The 20,170-nt window shown below is 35.0% G+C and overlaps 1 protein-coding gene and 1 long non-coding RNA gene across 2 annotated transcripts; both read right to left on the reverse strand.

Annotated features, from left to right (window-relative positions):
* Positions 1-6,724: 6,724 nt before the first annotated feature.
* LOC125682192 (uncharacterized) lies at positions 6,725-10,021 on the reverse strand. Its single transcript, XM_048922631.2, has 3 exons — positions 9,888-10,021; positions 7,296-7,496; positions 6,725-6,870 (listed from the first exon to the last, which is right to left on the reverse strand). Exons 1-3 carry the CDS (start codon positions 9,979-9,981, stop codon positions 6,755-6,757), a joined length of 411 nt encoding a protein of 136 aa, XP_048778588.2. The 5' UTR covers positions 9,982-10,021; the 3' UTR covers positions 6,725-6,754.
* An 8,297-nt stretch (positions 10,022-18,318) lies between these two features.
* LOC125678742 (uncharacterized) lies at positions 18,319-19,818 on the reverse strand. Its single transcript, XR_007371591.2, has 3 exons — positions 19,187-19,818; positions 18,906-19,082; positions 18,319-18,400 (listed from the first exon to the last, which is right to left on the reverse strand). It is a non-coding gene; the product is annotated as an uncharacterized LOC125678742 (long non-coding RNA).
* Positions 19,819-20,170: the final 352 nt, after the last annotated feature.

The raw sequence follows: 20,170 nt of genomic DNA on the forward strand, positions 1-20,170 counted from the left end.
AGGCGAAAGTACTAGCAGGAACTGATCGTTGATTATCATGTGATCATTTTAGATTGTATTTCTTGAAATTCATATATATATATATATATATATATATATATATATATATATAATGGTTGTATAACGGGTTTAATGATATGAATTATGCATGTCATTGCTGGGTGTCAGAGAGAGAATTTTTTTTATATACGTTTTAGACAATCATAAATCAAAACAAAGATTTCAAGGATAGTTTAATATGTCAGTGAGAAAATTCTTAAAGAAATACTATAGTGCGTTTCGCAAAATTTTGATAAAGGAAAACTTCCACTAACCCTCTTTAAGCCAGATACATGTACTTCTATTGAGAGTGAAATATGATTTCTTTCCCCTAAACAAAATTGCAAGTTTGAAAAATGAGAATATCTAGTTTTGCCAATGAAATTAAGAATTATTTTATGATTTTTAAGAAAAGCAAAGGAAATCCCACCTTCCTAGACGTGGGACATGCGCAGATATCGTAAACTATTTGGAAAACCGAGCTTTTCTATTTTGATTGATGAACGTCAAGTACAACGTTACTCACTAATGTCTCAACCTTTCTGTCTCTCTTTCTGTCTATCTGTGTCTCTCTATCCCCCTCTCTCTCTGTGAGTATGTCAGATACTTCTATTGTCTAAATGTATTTGTATATACACCGCGTCCCGCGGGACGAGAAGACGTCATAAAACCCAGTTTTAACCATTCCCTAGTCTTGTAGCTTATACCAAAACAGTTCTCAAAATGATACATGTAAAATAATGTCTAACAGAAATACAGACAATCGGCTTTTAGTTTCCTTCTGTTTCACAGGTAAGAGATTAACCATGGTCACAAGCGATTCTGATCGACTTCTATCGTAAACTTCTGCACATCGGGTAGCGCTGGATAATGTGCTGAAACATATTTACATTTTCAATGCTTTTGCCTCTCAGTATCAGTTTACATATTTACATTTTCAATGCTTTTGCCTCTCAGTATCAGTTTACATATTTACATTTTCAATGCTTTTGCCTCTCAGTATCAGTTTACATATTTACATTTTCAATGCTTTTGCCTCTCAGTATCAGTTTACATATTTACATTTTCAATGCTTTTGCCTCTCAGTATCAGTTTATATATTTACATTTTCAATGCTTTTGCCTCTCAGTATCAGTTTACATATTTACATTTTCAATGCTTTTGCCTCTCAGTATCAGTTTATATATTTACATTTTCAATGCTTTTGCCTCTCAGTATCAGTTTACATATTTACATTTTCAATGCTTTTGCCTCTCAGTATCAGTTTACATATTTACATTTTCAATGCTTTTGCCTATCAGTATCAGTTTACATATTTACATTTTCAATGCTTTTGCCTATCAGTATCAGTTTACATATTTGCAAATTATCATGATAGACATTTGCTCATGAATGTGCTTCAGTTGTGAAAATCCTGATAAATATGGTATGTCTATTTTAACAGCTGGTAATTCCGGCAGAAATTAAAGGTGAAATGTAAATATAAAAGATGAATTTCATTTTTGAAAATGTACATACGAGAATGAAGTGCAACGGTTCATATTCTCATGTATTTTCAACATTGAAATTTATTTCTTAAATTGAATTTTACTTTCGTTTAACTGCACACTCTTGCAATTGAATCACAAATATAATATCTCTTTCTGCACCACTCCATTGCACCTGTCAGCATAAACAATTAACCAAAGGGCACATCTTGACAATTACATGAATAAATTAGGATTTCGAAATAATTTGTACGGTGATACCTGGTTTTGAAGCATTATTTCCTATACATTAATTAATTGTAATCATCTCACTGATGTAAAAACAAATATGTGCATCATAAAAATCCACAAAAAGCTCTGCAGGTAAGAAAAAAATAAATGCTTGACCACATTATGTAATTTTATCCGTGGTTATTTAAATATATAATGTGATGCAAAATTAATTTTCTGTTTCTCCAAGATAAAGCTTGAACATTTGTAAAATTTGAAAACTACTTAATATTTGTATTATTCAGACCTGCCTGAAAGACTAATACAGATACGAGAGCACAGATGTTAAAAGTACATATATGTAAATTGGTTGACAATGACAGTCTGCTTCAGTAATGTTGAAAGTTATCTGATGTCAATCATTCACAAAGCTTGTCAAACATGCACACTTACAGTGCACTAGATTTGTGAACCATGAGCAGTACTTAGCATCTTTAAACAAATAGTAGGGATGGTATTTTAATCCATAAAGCAATAGTATGGATAATGGTTGATAAACACAGCATGGATGATGTTTACATAGACTCGGTATGGACAATGTGTAGACTCAGTATGGATAATATGTAGACTCAGTATGGATAATGTGTAGATTCAGTATGGATAATGTGTAGAATCAGTATGGATAATGTGTAGACTGATTGTGGATAATATGTAAACTCTGAAGTTGAAAAGTATGCTGGAGTTCCACATTGACATTATCTTCGTAGTCTTTGGTGATCAGGTCTTCCAACATTCTGTTGAAATTCCCACGGGCACGAATTGTGCTCCTTTGTTAGCTGACCTGTTTTTATATTTTTATGAAGCAGAATTCATTCAGAAACGTCTACGTATGACGAAAAAAATTCTTAATGTGGCCTTCAATGCGACATTTAGATAGATCGACGACGTTTTATCTAATAACAATAATACTTTTCATTCATATGTCGATTCGATATATCCCTATGAACTCGAAATAATAGATTTCAGAGTACTTGTGCGTTGAGTCAGAGTGGTGTTTAACGAAGTATTTTTCTGGATGACTGGTCATTAGATATTAATATTTCCGATTTCCATATTTGTTAAAGAAGTAGTTGTCTGTAATGTCAAAAAGCTTCGCGATTTCAAGTTTACTAAAAGTTCTTTAGAATTTTTTAAAATTTACATTTGACTTCACAGCTGTTGGCATTTTCGTTAGGAGCAAAGATATGGGCTTTATAGAACACTTACTAGCTCCAGCAATGTATCTTTGCAATGTATCTTTGTACATGTAAGAGTTTTTATGAAGTTTAGGAATCCAGTATAGGTATGGTAACTCATATTCATCCGACCCGTTGACTGATATATTAAATGTGTCTAAAACTGAAGCATGTTTTGAAGAATTTCATCTTGGAGTGTAAGTACGATTACCAAAAGTGGAATTAATGATAAGTTCGTTTAAAATACACTTGTAATAATGAACCTGACGAAAAAAAGACAATGTTGCTACAAGTTTCGTCAGCTAGAACCAGAACATACTCCTCATGTAACCTATATAATTCTTTTATCACTTCAGGTTTACTAAACACATAAGGATAGGGGGTACGTACTTTTGTTTTGATATCTCTAATGCGGGATTTTAATATTCCTCTTATGGTATAGTCAGTTTTTAAATCGAGGCAAACTAATGACAAACAAGTTGATGGTACTGGGGTTTCAACAGTTTCAATTAAAATCAGCATTTCGCAAATCTATGGTCGTTATAACGATTTATTTCGTCAATACAACCTACCATTGGGTCAAATGCTGTCTGATGTGTTTCATACCGATTGTTAGGTCGTTCTTGGCACACTGATTTTGATTACGTATAACTCCGTTTACCTGATCACGGCGGATGTGACCGGTCGACAGTAGATGCTTACTCCTCCTAGGCACCTGATCCCACCTCTGGTGTCCAGGGGTCCGTGTTGTTCCAACAATCTATTTTGTATTGCTTACAGGAGTTATGAGATTGTTCACTGTTCGTTATCTTCAACTTTTGCATAATTTTTATTCATTCTGACAATGTATCAAATTCTTATTGTTTATTAAGCCCATCATCTTGCATAATATTCGACAGAATCCATATTAGTGATGAAGTTCTGTCCATATTGAAAGACCGATGTTCTCTGTATCTATTCATTTCTGTTCATACTCATATAGTTGCAGGTCCGATTTTCACCCTTTGCCCCACCCCCCCCCCCCCCCCACCCCCCCACACACACACACACATACAAAGACGATGCCACAATAATTGGATGTTTTATTTAACTTCACTGTTTAATATTGTATTTGGCAACATTTCAGATAATTAATGTAATTTCATGTGTTTGTGCACCGATTCTTCAGGTGCAATATTTTATCACACCACAAATGAAGGAAGTTGTAAAAATGGCAAGAAAATAATGATATTGACAGAAATCCGGAAGCACTTCTTACAACCCTTCCGATGATTTAGTAGGTACTGAATTTCTTATAGTGTTTGAATGTAGTCTAGAAGTGAAGACACTTATGCAATGAAAAATCTTTTGATCAATGCTTCGAAGTTTGAATTGTACATTTCAAGGTGATATAGAAGACAAGCTTGCATAGACGAGATTGTGTGTGCCATAACGTATTACTCCACATAAAATTAAATATACTAGTGAGTCTTGTTTGAGAACAAAGATATTTTTGCAAGCTGATCAGCAAAAGCGGGGAATGTCATTTGAGTCTGTCTCTGTAACAGTTTGGTTTCCAGATGAAATATCAAACTCACAAAAGTCAACATTTCACAATTTCTATATTACTTATTACAATCGAATTTGCAAATACAAGCTAACACTCAGTCGAGTGTTGTCTGACGTGTTAGATCGTATATCCAGGGGTCCGTGTTTGCCGAACTCTTAATTTTGTATTCCTTATAGGAGTAATGATATTGGTCCCTGTTCATTATCTTCATATTTTCTTTACATACAGATAACTCCGTTTACCTAATCTAGATATAGGGCTCACGGCGGGTGCGACCGGTCGACAGGGGATGCTCTTAATTTTGTATTCTTTGTGGGATTTACGAGATTGATCTTCCCTTCTTCACGTGAAGAGTCCCTGTGCCGGAAGGAGTAACTCCCATTATTTGAGTTTATAGGCCAAAATCTCACTGTGTAAGAAAAAGTATCAAGACGATATTTATATACTTTGTGAGCTTTAGCAATGAAACTTCAGAAGGTTTTCCATGGATTAAGAATGACCTGTAATTGTTGGGATCAGAAGGTCAGGGATTCTGTGTAATGTCTAGTTTCCCGACATTCAAATATTCCATGAGTTAAAGATGACATCAATTTGTTTATTTGGACAAGGTCACCAGATGCAGTACATCAAGGACTAGATGAGTGAGCCCTTATAATTATGGCATAAACATTCATTTTTGAAACACGTGTATCAGATATCTGCAATGCTGAATCAAAGGGTTTTTTTCAAATGAAATGTTTCTGCATATTTATACAGCCTTTTTTTTCAAATATCCAGTTCTAGATTAGTATCAAGGGGAGGGTAATATTCGTGTTAGGACATTTCTCATTATCAGTCGCAAGAAGAGCAACACCAAAACAGCCCATTGTGTTCTTGACTTTAATCGGTGACTATACAATCAATCAATTGTCTTTTCCTATGTAGTTTTCTTTTCTTTTGAAAAAATGTTTTTAGTGATAACTTGATTTATTATTCATATCCAAAAGCCACAATTCCTTCACGTAGAACTTTTAGTAAATTTGAAATCGCAAATCTTTTCTCAAATCAACAACATCAAAACAAATGAATTTTCAACACTTAACACAACCATTTCCCACGAGAAGTTAGAGACTAGACTTTTTGACATCCTAGACAGTTGCTTAAAAAAAATGGAAAAGGGAAATACTTGTATCTAGTGATCGAACATCCAAAACTTACTTTGTTAAGCACCCTCTGATTCCAAGCACAAGTACTCTAAAAATGAAATACAAAATATCTTCGTAGTCTTTGATGATCAGGTCTTAATTACATTATGTTGAAATTCTCATGAGTACGAATTGTGCTTCTTCATTAACTGACATGTTTTATATTCTTATGAACCAGAGTTTATTCAAAAGCTTCTACACAAGAAATTTTTTTAACTATTTTGTATTCTCTATGAGAGTTAAGGGATTCGTTGCTGTTCTTTGTCTTCACATTTCATGTAGGCAATTCAGCTCTTGCGATTGGTGCCAATGAAATTTGTATTTAGCCCTTTGTTACTTTAGTCCCAAGTTTGGCCGAACTCCCCATGCACTAAGACGGTAAAGAGCATAAATGACCAAAATATTCTACACAATGGTAACATATCCACGATCCATTTATATATCTTATCTGGTTTCTGTAAACAATATTTCACACCCATTCCTAAGTTTTCTAGAGTTTTAGCTTTGAATCAAACTGCACAGAAGTGATTGATTGATTGTATCTTGTTTAACGTCTCTCTCGAGAATTTTTCACTCATATGGAGACCGGTGAAGGGCTTCAAATTCAGGCCTATGTTCGGCGCTCACGGCCATTGAGCAGTGAGGGTTCTTTACCGTGCCACACCTTCTGTGACACGGGACATCCGTTTTTAAGGTCATTTCTGAGGACCCGTGACATTCACACCTAATACCGAGCGTTTGGAGGTAGAAACTCTTATAATCTGTTTTAATGATTTAGGTTTGTCGCGGCCATGATTTGAACCCCGATCTTCCGCATGCAGGGCGAACGCTCTAACTGCTAGGCCACCGCGGCGGTTATTACATACACTTTCTAATAAAAACGTGCGTTGATACCTTGTAATTTCGTCAGTTTTAGACAGTGGTGAGAAGAAATCAGAAAAATATAGTGTGATAATGCGGTAAGTCGGGTGACACTTGGATAAATCAAGAGTGTTGAGATACAGAAAACAGATAGATATGTAAGGAATAATCAGCACGAGTTCATCGTGTTTATTTAATACTGCTAGCACAGAACTTTTTTTCACAAAGGTTTTTATCATCTGAATTTTCATAATTTTGACAATAAGCGCAAAATGGATCGTCAACAATTCCTGGTTCTACAATACCTAGAAAAGAAAACAAAATGCAGTCATTGTGTTCCATGGGCAATCAATCAATGTACTTCCGTAATTATCATATTTGCTACTGCTACTACTAGCATTACTACTTCTACTTCTACTACTACTAGTACTACTACTACTACTACCACTACTATTGCTACTACTATTATTACTAATAATACTTCTACCATTACTACTACTATTACTATTACTACGAATACTTCTGCCACTACTACTACTACTACTATTACTTCTACTATTATTTTTATTATTACTACTACTAATACTGCTGCCACTACTACTACTAATATTATTACTAGTAGTACTACTACTACTACTATTATTATTATTAACTACTACTAATACTTCTACTACCACTACTACTACTATGATTATTAAAACTATATTCAATTTGTTTGAGCTAAATTTACCTATTTTTTTGTTGGTTAGTAACTCTGATGTTTCTGAGTTGGTTGTGTGGGAGCTGTTCTTGATATTTAGTTGATTTTCCAGGAAGCACCCTTGACAGGCATTTAATGTTGTAGTGTTACAATTATCACAACTGCGATTGCCCAGAGAAGTAGAACTCAGCAGCGGAGGCCCTGTTGTTCCATCTGAATTCAGTAGCGCCTCTGCATGTACCAAACAATATATCAGGAATGATTTTACATCGTATTAAACAATGTTTGTTAGGACGAAAGGGGTACAAATAAGAAACAGTGATCAGTTTCATATGTCCTTTATTCTCTCTCACTTTGTTCTTCCGAATATAAAGTAATTAAAATTTTATTACCAAATAATAAGAAACCCATGTGGTATCAGTAGAATAGCAGCTCGCTAGCACTGTGTTAATTACAAACGTTAACATGTCATACTTTATCAATTATATATCAAAACAAAACTGTTCATATCCATTATTATCTGATACAATGGTCACTGTCCGCCATAGATTTTCTTGTAAATTTAACTGTACGAATTTACCATACAACTGTAACTAGCGAGCGTGCTTGGAATACCGCACAAACGCATGTTCGCCATATTTATATGCCTTAATACAGAAGCCCATTCGAACCCTACAGCCACAAATAACCCCACACATAATCATAAATATAACGTAATATATACACAATACCTTGTTCTGCGCATGATCAGTTTTTAAATCGAGGAAGGCTACTGACAAACAAGTTGATTGTGCAGGGGTTTCAACAGTCTCGTTTGAAGTCAGCATTTCGCAAATTATATGGTCGTTATAAGAATCTAGTTTGCCAATACAACCTATCATTGGGTCAAATACCGATTGTTAGGCCGTTCTTGGCACACTAATTTTGACTAACGGATAACTCCGTTCACCTGATCAAGATATAGGGCTCACGGTGGATGTGACCGGTCGACAGGGGATGCTTAATCCTCCTAGGTACCTGATCCAGCCTCTGGTGTCCGTGTTTATCCACCTCTCTATTTTGTATTGCTTGTGAGATTGATCACTGTTCGTTATCTTCACCGTTCATCCAAAAGTGGTATAAATAAGATTCTAAAACATTCCAAAGAGATATCAGGCATCCCTTATTTCCGCTTGCCAGATAAATGAGTCGTTAGTTTTCCGTTAAGGTCTATGTTGAGTAAAAACATCCAAATATGAGACAGATTTGGAATACTTTATGGTGTCTTTGATTTCGAGTTCAGTGATATACCGAATCAATACAAAAATCAAAAATGAATTCTTGTCAATACATAAAACGTCGTCAATATAACAAGTTCAACTTGAAGGCCACATCAAAAAATGTCATCTCGTTTAAAACTTTTAAAAATACATTCTACCTCTTAAGAATACATAGAAAAGTCAGTTTGCAAAGAAACACAATTTTTACCCATGGGAATGGTGGATGACGTGATCTCCAAAGACTACATAGGTAGTATCAATGAGGAACTTCAGCATCTTTTTATCATCAACTTAAGTAAACATTGTACGTAACATCAGAATGGGTTTTAACAAAGTAAATTTTTGGATGACTAATCACAAGATACATATGTACGTCCACGTTTGATTTCTATTGGAGCAGTTTATGGTGTTATAAGGCCTAGTCTTTTGTCTATCGTACACGGTGATGATGTAAAGTGTTGGAAAAGCATATGGTTTGCTGCTGTTGATTTGTTAAATTTTCTGTAGGTTTTGAGAATTCACATTTGATTTACACCATTTCTGGCATTATGTTGTGACACTGTACGTGTGATGTTTCTACTTCAAAGTTGATATTTTCGTGACGTGCAAAGATTGGGACTTGGTAGAATTTTTGGGTCCTGCAATTCACCTTCCGAAAAAAAATTGTGAAATTTTGGAATCCAGTATAGATGTATTTTACTGTAAGTATTTCTGAATAAATTGTTAATCTTTGAATTATGTTGTTCAGTTCTGCTGGCATCTTGGTGTATTCTCACCTAGATCAGAATTGGGACTCATTCGGGATTTATCGCATTTTAGAAGATCTATATATTCATTTTACCGTTCAGGCTTTTGACATGTTGAAAAAGGATATGTTGATTGCATTATGTGTACATTGGGGATGTAATTTACCCATAGTATAGCAAGAGCTTTGAATTCTAATATACAGTTGTAATAATGGACCTTAGAAATGAAGACTACATTGTTACAAGCTTTGTCAGTTTGAACTTAAAACATGTTTCTCGTGTAACTTATCGAATTCGTTCATCACTTCTGAGTTCGTAAAGACTGAGAATAAATTGTGTCAAACATGAGATTTCAATTTTTCTCTTATGATATCTATCCATTCTGACAATGAATTATTTTTTATATTTAGCCCATCATCCTGTTCCGATAAGGTACTGTTAATTCCAAATGCGAGTGGACACGAAATTGCAACCTGTAGCTGAAAATAAACAACGGATTCTCCTGTTGTTACACGATGTCTACAGAGCCTATATCCATTCAAAATTACCCCCTGTGTATCTTAAAGTAGGAGACGAAATTTTTAGCTAACTTCTGCAAAAGGAATTATTTATCATACCTGATAATAATAGCTTTGTAGATTTCCTTAGAACTGCAGGCTTCCCATGAATTAACAAGGGTGTTAAGAACAAAACGATTTCACAAAAATTCATAACAAAACGATCCCCCGGAGAAAACTGGAATGAACCATGTAGTGCAGTAATGTTTCTTAAGTATCCAAATTGTGCACTGAATCGACCACACAACAGGAAACAATTAACTACGGTTAACAAATTAGTATGCCTGTTTCATCGCTATGAAAAAAATTGTACATTTGTTTGATAATCAAAATTAATGTTGTTCTTTTCTTAACTTTCATACATTGCTACGTGCATATATTGTCCGACATTATTCTTGTTGAATATCTGCCAAATGCTGAAGGAATTTATTTACTCCATTAGTTCAATATTCTTTTAGCTATAGGCCATTGTTCTAAATGAAAATACATTCTCAAATCAGATGATCCCACCTCTGGTATGTCCAGGGGTCCGTGTTTGCGCAACTATCTATTTTGTATTGCTTATGTGATTTATGAGATTGATCACTGTTCGTTATCTTTGCCTTTCATGATTATAAAGTACCTAACTGATGAAACAATATACACTACCGTGGGTCAAGAAGCGCACATCTGCGCAGTTGTCTGGCATGTTTTCTATACCGGTTACATGTATAGTGTAGATTTACGTACGACAGTCGCACGAAATAGCCACTTCGTGTGGGGACCGTCTACTATATACAGCTGTATTCACAGCAATAATCATAAAATCACACACAAAATAACTAGAGTGTGAGACTAGATTAAATTATCCACTGAACAGGAGAGATGAAAAATTAAACAACATATGTGTTAGATTAACAAATAAATCTAAGGATAGCAGAAAAATATTACAGGTTAAACCCAGTGCTCGAGCTGGGCTTCGCCATTTTAGCCAATGGCGAATTTTTTTTCAAAATTGGCGAAAAAAAATTCAAAGTGGCGAAAATCCCTTTTTGCAATAAATTGTATTTTAAAATCTGTCTTCTGATTTCCGTTGTCAGTGACACATTATCGCCAGTTTGTTTATGCAGTCAAAATTTGTTTATTCAGTCAACGCGTGCGACCGGAAATCTCGCGTCGCTCCAGTGCACACAGAGCTGGTCACGAAGGCCAGATAATAACCTCAGGTAATGTATGGCTGCAAAAAAGTCGGTCATTATGTAATAAAGTACATCGGACAGTTATGTACCCTGCTGTGGTCAATTGTTTAACATTTAAAGTATTATTCATTATGGTGTTATCATCTCCACATTAATGTCAATTCTTAACCACAGAACCGACCGGTAATTAAATTGGCCGTATTATTCTGTATAATGTATATACATCAATTGTTTGTTTTTGCGGCCAAGCTCGTTGATTACAAGATTTTGATTTTGATGTGTTTGACTTTAGTTCGAATATTTCATAAACAATGCGGTCGGTCACCATTGATATGGACATAGCAATTTTAATAAATAATTTTCTTTGAAGTTCAGTGCGCAACAGTATAAAAATGCTAATCTCATAAGACTATGCACCCCATTCTATTTTGACACTAAACTTGTAGCTTCTTACCCTAGTCAGTCTAAATTTCAAAAGATATCTATGCTTGGCTTTACAGTCAACCCCACTTGCTCAAACATCCGATTCTGTCCAAATTGCAAAATCTTCCATACCAAAACGGAAATTTAATAAGGAATGGTTGAGATACGACTCTAAATTGGGCTTGATGTTTTGTGACATCTGCATTTCGGGCAATGTACACACTGTTTTCACTGAGGGGTGTAGCATCATGAAGTTTATATATGATTTATTATCTGAGTTTTGATTTCCATAATAGAATTTATCAAACAAATCAACTTCTTATTATTTCAGAAAGAAGTGTTTAGGTATGATAGCTGGATATGATTAAGTAATGTAACTGATTCAAAATGCTAAAATCAGTGTAATGAATAAAATGATATGATCTAAATAATTGTAAAGCATGAGATTATTTGCGCTGCGCCGCACCCCGAAAAAGTGGTGAAAGGGAATTTTGGTCCAGTGGGAGCACTGGTTATACCATGTGTTAGATCATCCCTGTCACAAAGTAAGAAATTAGTATTACTTACATACAGCGTCTTTATTTAGACTAAATAATCTTTCAAAAGTGTGTTTCCGTGTTTGCCCAAATCTCTATTTTGTATTCTTTTATAAAGGAGTTATGAGACTGACCACAGTTCGTTATCTTCACCTTTCTAGCAAATGAAAGTTTTCATTCTACTAAAGGAAGAAAATGTACGATTCACCGCATCAGCTGTAGCATGAAAGGTCAAGATAACGAACAGTGATCAATCTCATAACTCCTATAAAGGTGAAGATAACGAACAGTGATCAATCTCATAACTCCTATAAGCAATACAAAATAGATAGTTGGGCAAACACGGACCCCTGGACACACCAGAGGTGGGATCAGGTGCCTAGGAGGAGTAAACATCCCCTGTCGACTGGTCACACCTGCCGTGAGCCTCATATCCTGATCAGGTAAACGGAGTTATCCACAGTCAAAATCAGTGTGCCAAGAAAGCCTTAAAGCTGTATGACCTGATGTTCATGTATTATTTTTGTACATTATTACTTTAAAGCAGATTAATTACTTTATAAAGTTATCAACTTTCCCTTAATTACATGCTTGAAAACATCTGCATGTAAAAGAAAACTGAGAATATTATTTAGAAAGTAAATATAGTGAGGTACATATATAAATCATTCCATAATAGACGTCTATAAATAGACCCACCCGCGTCAGGGGAATCCCAACATGATGTATTAACTCATACGCAACTGTCTAGTTTTAAGGCTGTAAAAGCGTAAAACAACGAATTACTAAGAGGTATTTGATATTTTTATTTCTATTAAACTTATGACACGGTACTGTTGTAACAAAATACACAGCTTTACACAGATAAGACCACCGATGATCTGAAAGCTTGAACTGGTCAAGTGACTGTCACTTGAAATGGTAGAGTGACGCGGTTATTTGTAAACATCGATTTAAAATCAAATAATTTGGGTTAAAACAGGTGAAATAATGTATGATATGTCATACAGCCTCATAACTACATACGTGCGATGATTTAATAGCGTTTTTACGAGATTGGAAACAAATATTGTAATTCGGACCATACAGCTTTAATAATCAGTATGAAACACGTCAGACAGCATTTGACTTAATGATAGGTTGTATTGACGAACTAGATCGTTATAACGACCATAGAATTTGCGAAATGCTGCATTTAATTTAGTTAATTCACCACGTTATCAATATGTTACAAATTATTGGACAATATACCTTGAAACATTAGATTCCTAATTTATACACTAGTGGAAAAAAAGAAACTGCATTGTGAAATTTAGTATAATTTTTCTATATTTATTGTTTATATTAATGAAATCTAAACAGTCGATAAAGGTGATGTTTTTTAACAATATCGGATAGTACCCGACTCAGATAAACAGACTTTTCATGGTCAGTGAGCACATGTTTTTTATTGAAGTGTTCGTACGCATGAGTTTTACTGGCCAAATTTTACCGTTCTGTCATCTGTCATGCCATGGCTCAGCGAAAACCAACTTCATCGTGCTGTTGGGATGCTTCAAGCTGGAATGGCACAAAATATCGTAGCTAGACACTTTGGAGTTCATAGGAACACCATCCAGTCATTATGAAGACGTTTCCAACAATCTGGTAACACTCGGGATCGACCACGTTTTGGGCGTCCTTCTGTGACGTCGCGTCGACAGGACAACCACATTAGACTTGTGCATCTGAGAAATAGTTTCCAGACAGCAAGTTTGACTGCTCGTAGCATTCCTGGACTTCGCCCAATAAGTCCAAGAACTGTGCGTAATAGTGTGCTCGAGCACAACATCAGACAAAGACGTCCAGCGGTGCGCCCAATACTGCTTCAACGTCATCGTATCTCTAAGCTAGCGCGGTGCAGACGACATCTGCTATTCAGAATACAGGACTGAGCAGATATTCTGTTCACTGATGAATCCAGATTTCATTTGGATAGCAGTGACGGCCGTTGTAGAGTGTATCGTCGCGTTGGGGAACGGTACCAGGACGCTTGTGTTGTGCAACGTTGACAACTCGGCGGGAGTAGCATTATGGTGTGGGGTGGAATAACAGCACGTGGAAGGACCCCTCTACAAATTGTCATTGGAAATCTCACCGGCCTACACTATCGAGACGAAATTATTCAGCCCCATGTGATACCCTTCATACAGAGACAGCAAAATCACATCACTCTGCAGCAAGACAACGCAAGGTCACATGTTCCACGTGTAGTCAGAGATTTTTTTGTTCAACAGAATGTCGATGTCTTGCCTTGGTCAGCTGTTTCTCCCGATTTATCGCCGATCGAGCACGTCTGGGATGAAATGAAACGACGTCTACGCTGTTTACCAAATCAGCCAATGACATTGGCTGATTTAGGCCAAACTTTAACCACCATCTGGAACAACATCCTTCAAGCATTTCTGAACACTTTAGTGGCATCAATGAGGCGCCGTTCTCAAGCATGCGTGAATGCAAATGGTGGTCACACCCGTTATTAACTTTTGTTAATTCAAGTTCCAATACCAGTGTCTTTCGAGTGTGCTGAAATTGACGTTATTCAACGTTAACATTAATGGATTATGAAATGTTGTAACGAATACATTTGTGTGATGAAGTTAATTTTCATTTTGTTAGTTTTTGTGGTTTTGTCTGTAAATAGTTGTTTATGCTTGTAAGGTGTTTCCGTAGTGTGAGTGTTGGTCGATAAGGCTATTTTTAGCATACCGGTTTGGTCAGTCAGAATAGCGGCTGTTTGTCAAGCGTGCGGCCACGTTTTCATGCTGTCCAGCAGGGGTCTTTTCTTGGCGAATTCCAGAAGTTAGTCTGGGTAATGGGTAGCCAGATAGACAAACATTTTACTGTGTGGGCATAGGTTTTCTCCAGCCGGTAAGCTATTTTTGTGTGAAAATATTTGCGAGGTTTCGGGTTAATTTTCTCGTGTATTGTGTTTTCAATTTTGTTGTTACCCAAGTCACTTTGTGTATAGGTTTTAGGTTAAGTTATTGCTATTTCAGTGCAGAGGGGATTTAAGAAGCTATCTGGGTCATATCAGTCAGTACTCTCAGCATTTCAGTAGGTGCTCGGCGTGGGAATCAGAACACGAGACAGTGCTGTATGTACATGGGTGTTCCACGTGGTGGACTTGGCAATTATTTTGTGAGCCTAGTGTTGCCATTGGTTTGAAGTCGGCGTTACCCAGTATCGTTGTTCAGTGAGAGACCTGTGAGTCCGGGACTGGAAGCGGAGGGGCTGTTCGAGCTGTATGGAGGCCTGGTTGTGCCAAGTGTGACGTGGCGTTAAATTGAATTGTGCTGAGTAGCCAAACTTTCATATTGTGTTTCAGTAAACTAACATTTTATCAAAAAGGAATTTGAGAAATTTGTATAAAACGTAATTTACTACTGTTTAACTTTTTCTGTAGTTAGCGGAATTAGCGACTATTCGAACCATTATGTAATATATTTATTACCAGTTATATTTTCAGCCTGGAATGACATACTTGTTGTATTAACTATTGAATTGTCTTGACAGTTATACGTTATATTGATTGTCAATATTGCCAGGTTTATAATACCAATTTATATTTCTTTCTCGGTGAGAGAGTATGGGTGTGTGAATGTGAAAGTGTGATTTCTTTGTTTTTCAAACATCTCTATATTTCTTATCTTATTGCTAAATAAATTTTCTTTTTATTTATTCTACGATTTATCATTTTCTCTACTCCTACACAAAATCCAAACGAACTTCATTATACGAATACATTTGTTAACAGTATTACAAAAAATAAGATTTGTTCATTGTTATTTTTTATTATTTTTTCATATATTAAATAATGCAGTTTCTTTTTTCCGCTAGTATATAATGAATAAATACAATTGTAGCAATGTAATTGATTGAAAACGGCATATCATTTTCTAGTTTCCGCTAATGAAAGAAATAGTTAATTTTATATATGTTTTAAACGCTCAAATTTAGAATATTCCATCGTACATACATATATAATACAACTACTGCATTAAACATGTTCTATACTCAAATTCTTCCGACAAGTTAAATATAACTCCAAAATAAATTTTGGATACCAATTTTGAATTTTCGATTCTGTACAGGATAAAAATGTAAAAATCAATCGTACTTTTTTGCTTAAGTTTTGAAACCTCTACAGTGATGGTGCCCATGTTGAAATGATCATTTGTTTAAAGTACATAGCTGTTACATCAATCTTATTGGAATGTTCATCGTGGCTTTATCCCATACTTTAAGGCGAAGTCAGCAAAGAAAGATAGGAAGAAAGAGAGAATTATTTAGATTTGAATATTTTTACCATTTGGAAATCATTTTTAAAAATTGATATAATTTCAAGGAATTTTATTAAGTTTGATTTTATGTAATATTTACGTAGATACATGCACCCTCTACTTGTGTTGTACTGATCACTGAAAACACACGCGCGCGCGTGCACACGCATGCACGCACATGTATATATATATATATATATATATATATATATATATATATAGGGAAGTCGTTGTGGACAAGTGGACTTACGCACTGGTTTGACAATCTTGCTAGGCGGTGGGTGCCGTACGTCGCTGGTTCGACCCCGGGCTGGGGCGAAAATTTTCAGTACCTAGTTGTGATTATTTAGTGCTTTATATTATATATATATATTAAAAGAAATAGAATAAACAGTACACAAAGTTAAAAATTTAACGCAAGCGCTTTCATTTTATAATCCTCAGGCGTTACATTTTAAAATAGTTTTGAAATGGTTAAAACTTTGTCTTAAGGGCAGATGATACAAACACAATTTTTCTTTCGAAGAAACTTTATATGATGTCATTCTTTTATAAAAGTGGATAATTCCTTGAATTCTTTTCCCCTTTGACTTGAAGAGTGAAATATTTTCAGTATTTCCAAAAAGTAGAAAACAATAGTTATCATGGTAAATTATTTTATTCTTCATTTGTTTACCTTTTTTATCCCTAAAAAATGATTGTCAAGGAGAACAGAGTGTTCTGATATTAGATTTACAACATAACATGTAAAATATTAATTCATTACAAATTTTACACTTGGAAAATATTAGTTGCTGCTTCAATAGAATTACATATATGGAGATTGCACCCTCAGTAAAGGTTTACAAATTAAAATAAACCTCATAATATGTTGACTTAATGTTTAAAGTGTAATATAAACTTTAAAAACATATACCATACGGGGTGAATTTTCTGAGTAGAAGCAAAATTGTACAAATCACATTGGCTGATTTTCTCAAAACAAAGAAGAGCTATCTTCCATAATATAAGAGTAAATTTTTACAACTTCTGAAAATAATTTACAATGGCATTTATGATTTTACTGTTTTTTGTCACTCTTGGTTTTCCTTTGCTATTCATCTCTGAAAATAAAAAAGAAATGCCTAATACATGATCTCATTGATGTGCCAATAAGATATGTTTGAACCCAAGACCAGAATCTACAATTTTTTTTCTCATGTGTACAGTCAAAATTCCAAAATCACATAAATTCTGTAAAGATGTCAAATTCTCTTTCCTTCTGGAATTAAAATGAATGCTATCAAAACAATAATCAACTGAAAATGTGTACAAAGAAAGACATTAAAAATTATTGACATGGAGTACAAGTTTTTGAAGTATATCTACATCACACACAGCATCATGAACATCATATGTTTCTTTCAAAATATCTTTTGCCAAGTCACACTGTTTATAATATTTTCTACTTGAGACACATTCTTTAAAAAATGGAAGAGTGTCACAAAATCCATAAAAAGTTACACAGTTTTTCATATCATGATGTAAAATGTTATTGAGTAAAATCACAGAATCAAAGGCTTTACAGTTATGTGCCACTAAAACAGGATTATGGAAGTTTTCTAACCAAGATAAAAAAAAATATTGTAAACCAGTCTGACTCTTTTTTATAAAATGTAAAATTTTATACCTGCCCAATTTTTTCTGCAATCATGTTCCTTTGGAAGTTTCCCTTGTTTCTCTACCATGTTGCAAATTCTGCAATACTTATTTCTTGTAGCATATTACACGCATTTCCATGTTTTGGAGCCAATTAGTGCTGCATGACCTATTCATTGACAAATATGCATTTATTCATCAAAAATACTGTCGATATCCATAGCTTTCATTGAAATAAAATTCGACATTGTCATATTTCAATTGTCGATCATACACACACGAATACATGTGTGCTTCCATGCCACCTCTGTGAGACAGACATACATAAGATGACGGTGTGTGCGTAATAACATTATTGTGTGCTTTTTAATAATGATTCATGAATTGCAAACATACCAGACAGACTTGCATATGATCGTCCTGATGATTTGGTGTGCCATCCAGCATCTGCAGCTACATTGATTTTATCATTTTCCCTGTAATTTTAATTCAAAATGAATCATAAATGTCCTGTTGTAATGCAATTTGAAGAAAACACAATTGTAATCATATATTTTTGATATCTTCACTTAATGAAGCAATTTAATGTATATTCATATGATAGATAAGCAAGAAGTGGTAGAACAGTGGCTGTAGCGTAATGGCTTTCGTACCCTGTGGTCCTGGGTTTGATTCATGTATGACGCTAAACTCTATGTTATCTTTGTAACTTTGGGCAATTTATTTTACTCTGCTGGTGCACTCTCTCCACCCAGGGGTTAATATGGGCACCTGGCACATGCGGCGGGCTGGTTATATAGATGTTAAAGCATTAGCGCCTGTAAAATGACTGCTCTGCTTGTATACTCCCCAGGGAGTCGAGAATGTTATGGATTGTATGACTCTTGTCAGGAGGTAATTTGTAGAAAGTCATGTGCTGCATGTTTCACGCAAGCAAGACTATAAAACCCTACCTTTTAAGAAGTAAATGACATTACTTACTTGGTAAGCGAGTTTTCTTCTGCTGCTGCATCTTCACATGCTTTAGTGGCCACATCCTCAACACTTCTTCCAACAATTCTTTCATACTTCTTAACTGTGGCATGATGTAACGTTGGAATGTTTAAAACCGACATGACGTCATTAACTTCCTCTCACCTATTCCCCCATGTAGAGTTGCTGGAAGACACATGGACAATATATTATTATAACTAAACAAGTTTCATCATTCAGATTAGAACTAAAATGATGATTTACATTTATTTATAACTTATATTGTGTACCTGCTGCAACTTTGAAGTTTATTTCCCATGCAGGATTGTTGCATTTTACGTAGGTTTCTGCATTACAACGTTTCCCAGTAGAAACAGGAGAAAGATGACCACATGCTTCCTGCTGACATCTTATATATAGCAATGATCCAAGTCCATATCGTGTTTCGTCCTCACAATGTCTGAAATCTAGTGGTCTACCACACGCAGCACAACCTTTTTCCAAATTGTCCACTAGAATCCCAAGTTCCACAACTCGTCTCCCACTTCTCCAACAAATCGCCTCCTTATACTCTTTTTCCAATTCCTCACTCTCTGATGCATCAGATGGATATGTGTCTTCATTTCCTAGGCATGCTTGTGAATTCTCACCAGACAAACATTTTTTCTCTCGATTCATCCAACTTCTCCTCGATAACCACGTTGTTATTGACATCAACATTCACTATCTTACGTCCAATGGATAATGCATAACCTTTCTTAGCATTCTGTAACCTTTGATGACCTTTTTTACTAATAAATTTTCCTGATTTTTTCCTCCTGAGTGATTCTGGCGCCATAATTGTTTACATTGTTTACTGACCCCCTTTCCTGCTCTTAAAAAACAGAAGAGTTCCAAACAACTATAAATGAGAAAACCAAAACCAACCAAAATATTTTTTTACCATGGGAAGTCTTCAGTGCTAAAGGTAGAAAAATTTGTTTATATCATCTGGCCGTAATATATTTTTAAAGGAGGACAACGAAGTTTCAACATGGTCGATTTAATAATTTTTGTTGTGTTTGATAAAATCGTGTTTTAGGTTTTAATTCCACCCTTAATCAAATCATATGAAATTTTCCTTTATTTCATATATTTCTTTCAGTCCCGTTTAGGACTGGAAATATTATTCTCCAATCCATTTAATCGAAAAGGTAGGCATTTACAGTGTATTTAACCCATTAAATCCCTGCAAGTAATCTCCGTGCATGTCACGTTTCCCTTACGTCCTCAAT

This window comes from Ostrea edulis, chromosome 2 (assembly GCF_947568905.1).
Source record: "Ostrea edulis chromosome 2, xbOstEdul1.1, whole genome shotgun sequence".
Classification (NCBI taxonomy): domain Eukaryota; kingdom Metazoa; phylum Mollusca; class Bivalvia; order Ostreida; family Ostreidae; genus Ostrea; species Ostrea edulis.

Excerpts from the sequence above, each read along its gene's own strand:
- LOC125682192 (XM_048922631.2), bottom strand. The coding sequence starts at position 9,981 with ATGAATTTTTGTGAAATCGTTTTGTTCTTAACACCCTTGTTAATTCAT. Across the intron at positions 7,497-9,887 it reads TACAAAGCTATTATTATCAG|AGGCGCTACTGAATTCAGAT; the intron begins GTATGATAAATA and ends TGGTACATGCAG. Across the intron at positions 6,871-7,295 it reads ACTAACCAACAAAAAAATAG|GTATTGTAGAACCAGGAATT; the intron begins GTAAATTTAGCT and ends TTTCTTTTCTAG.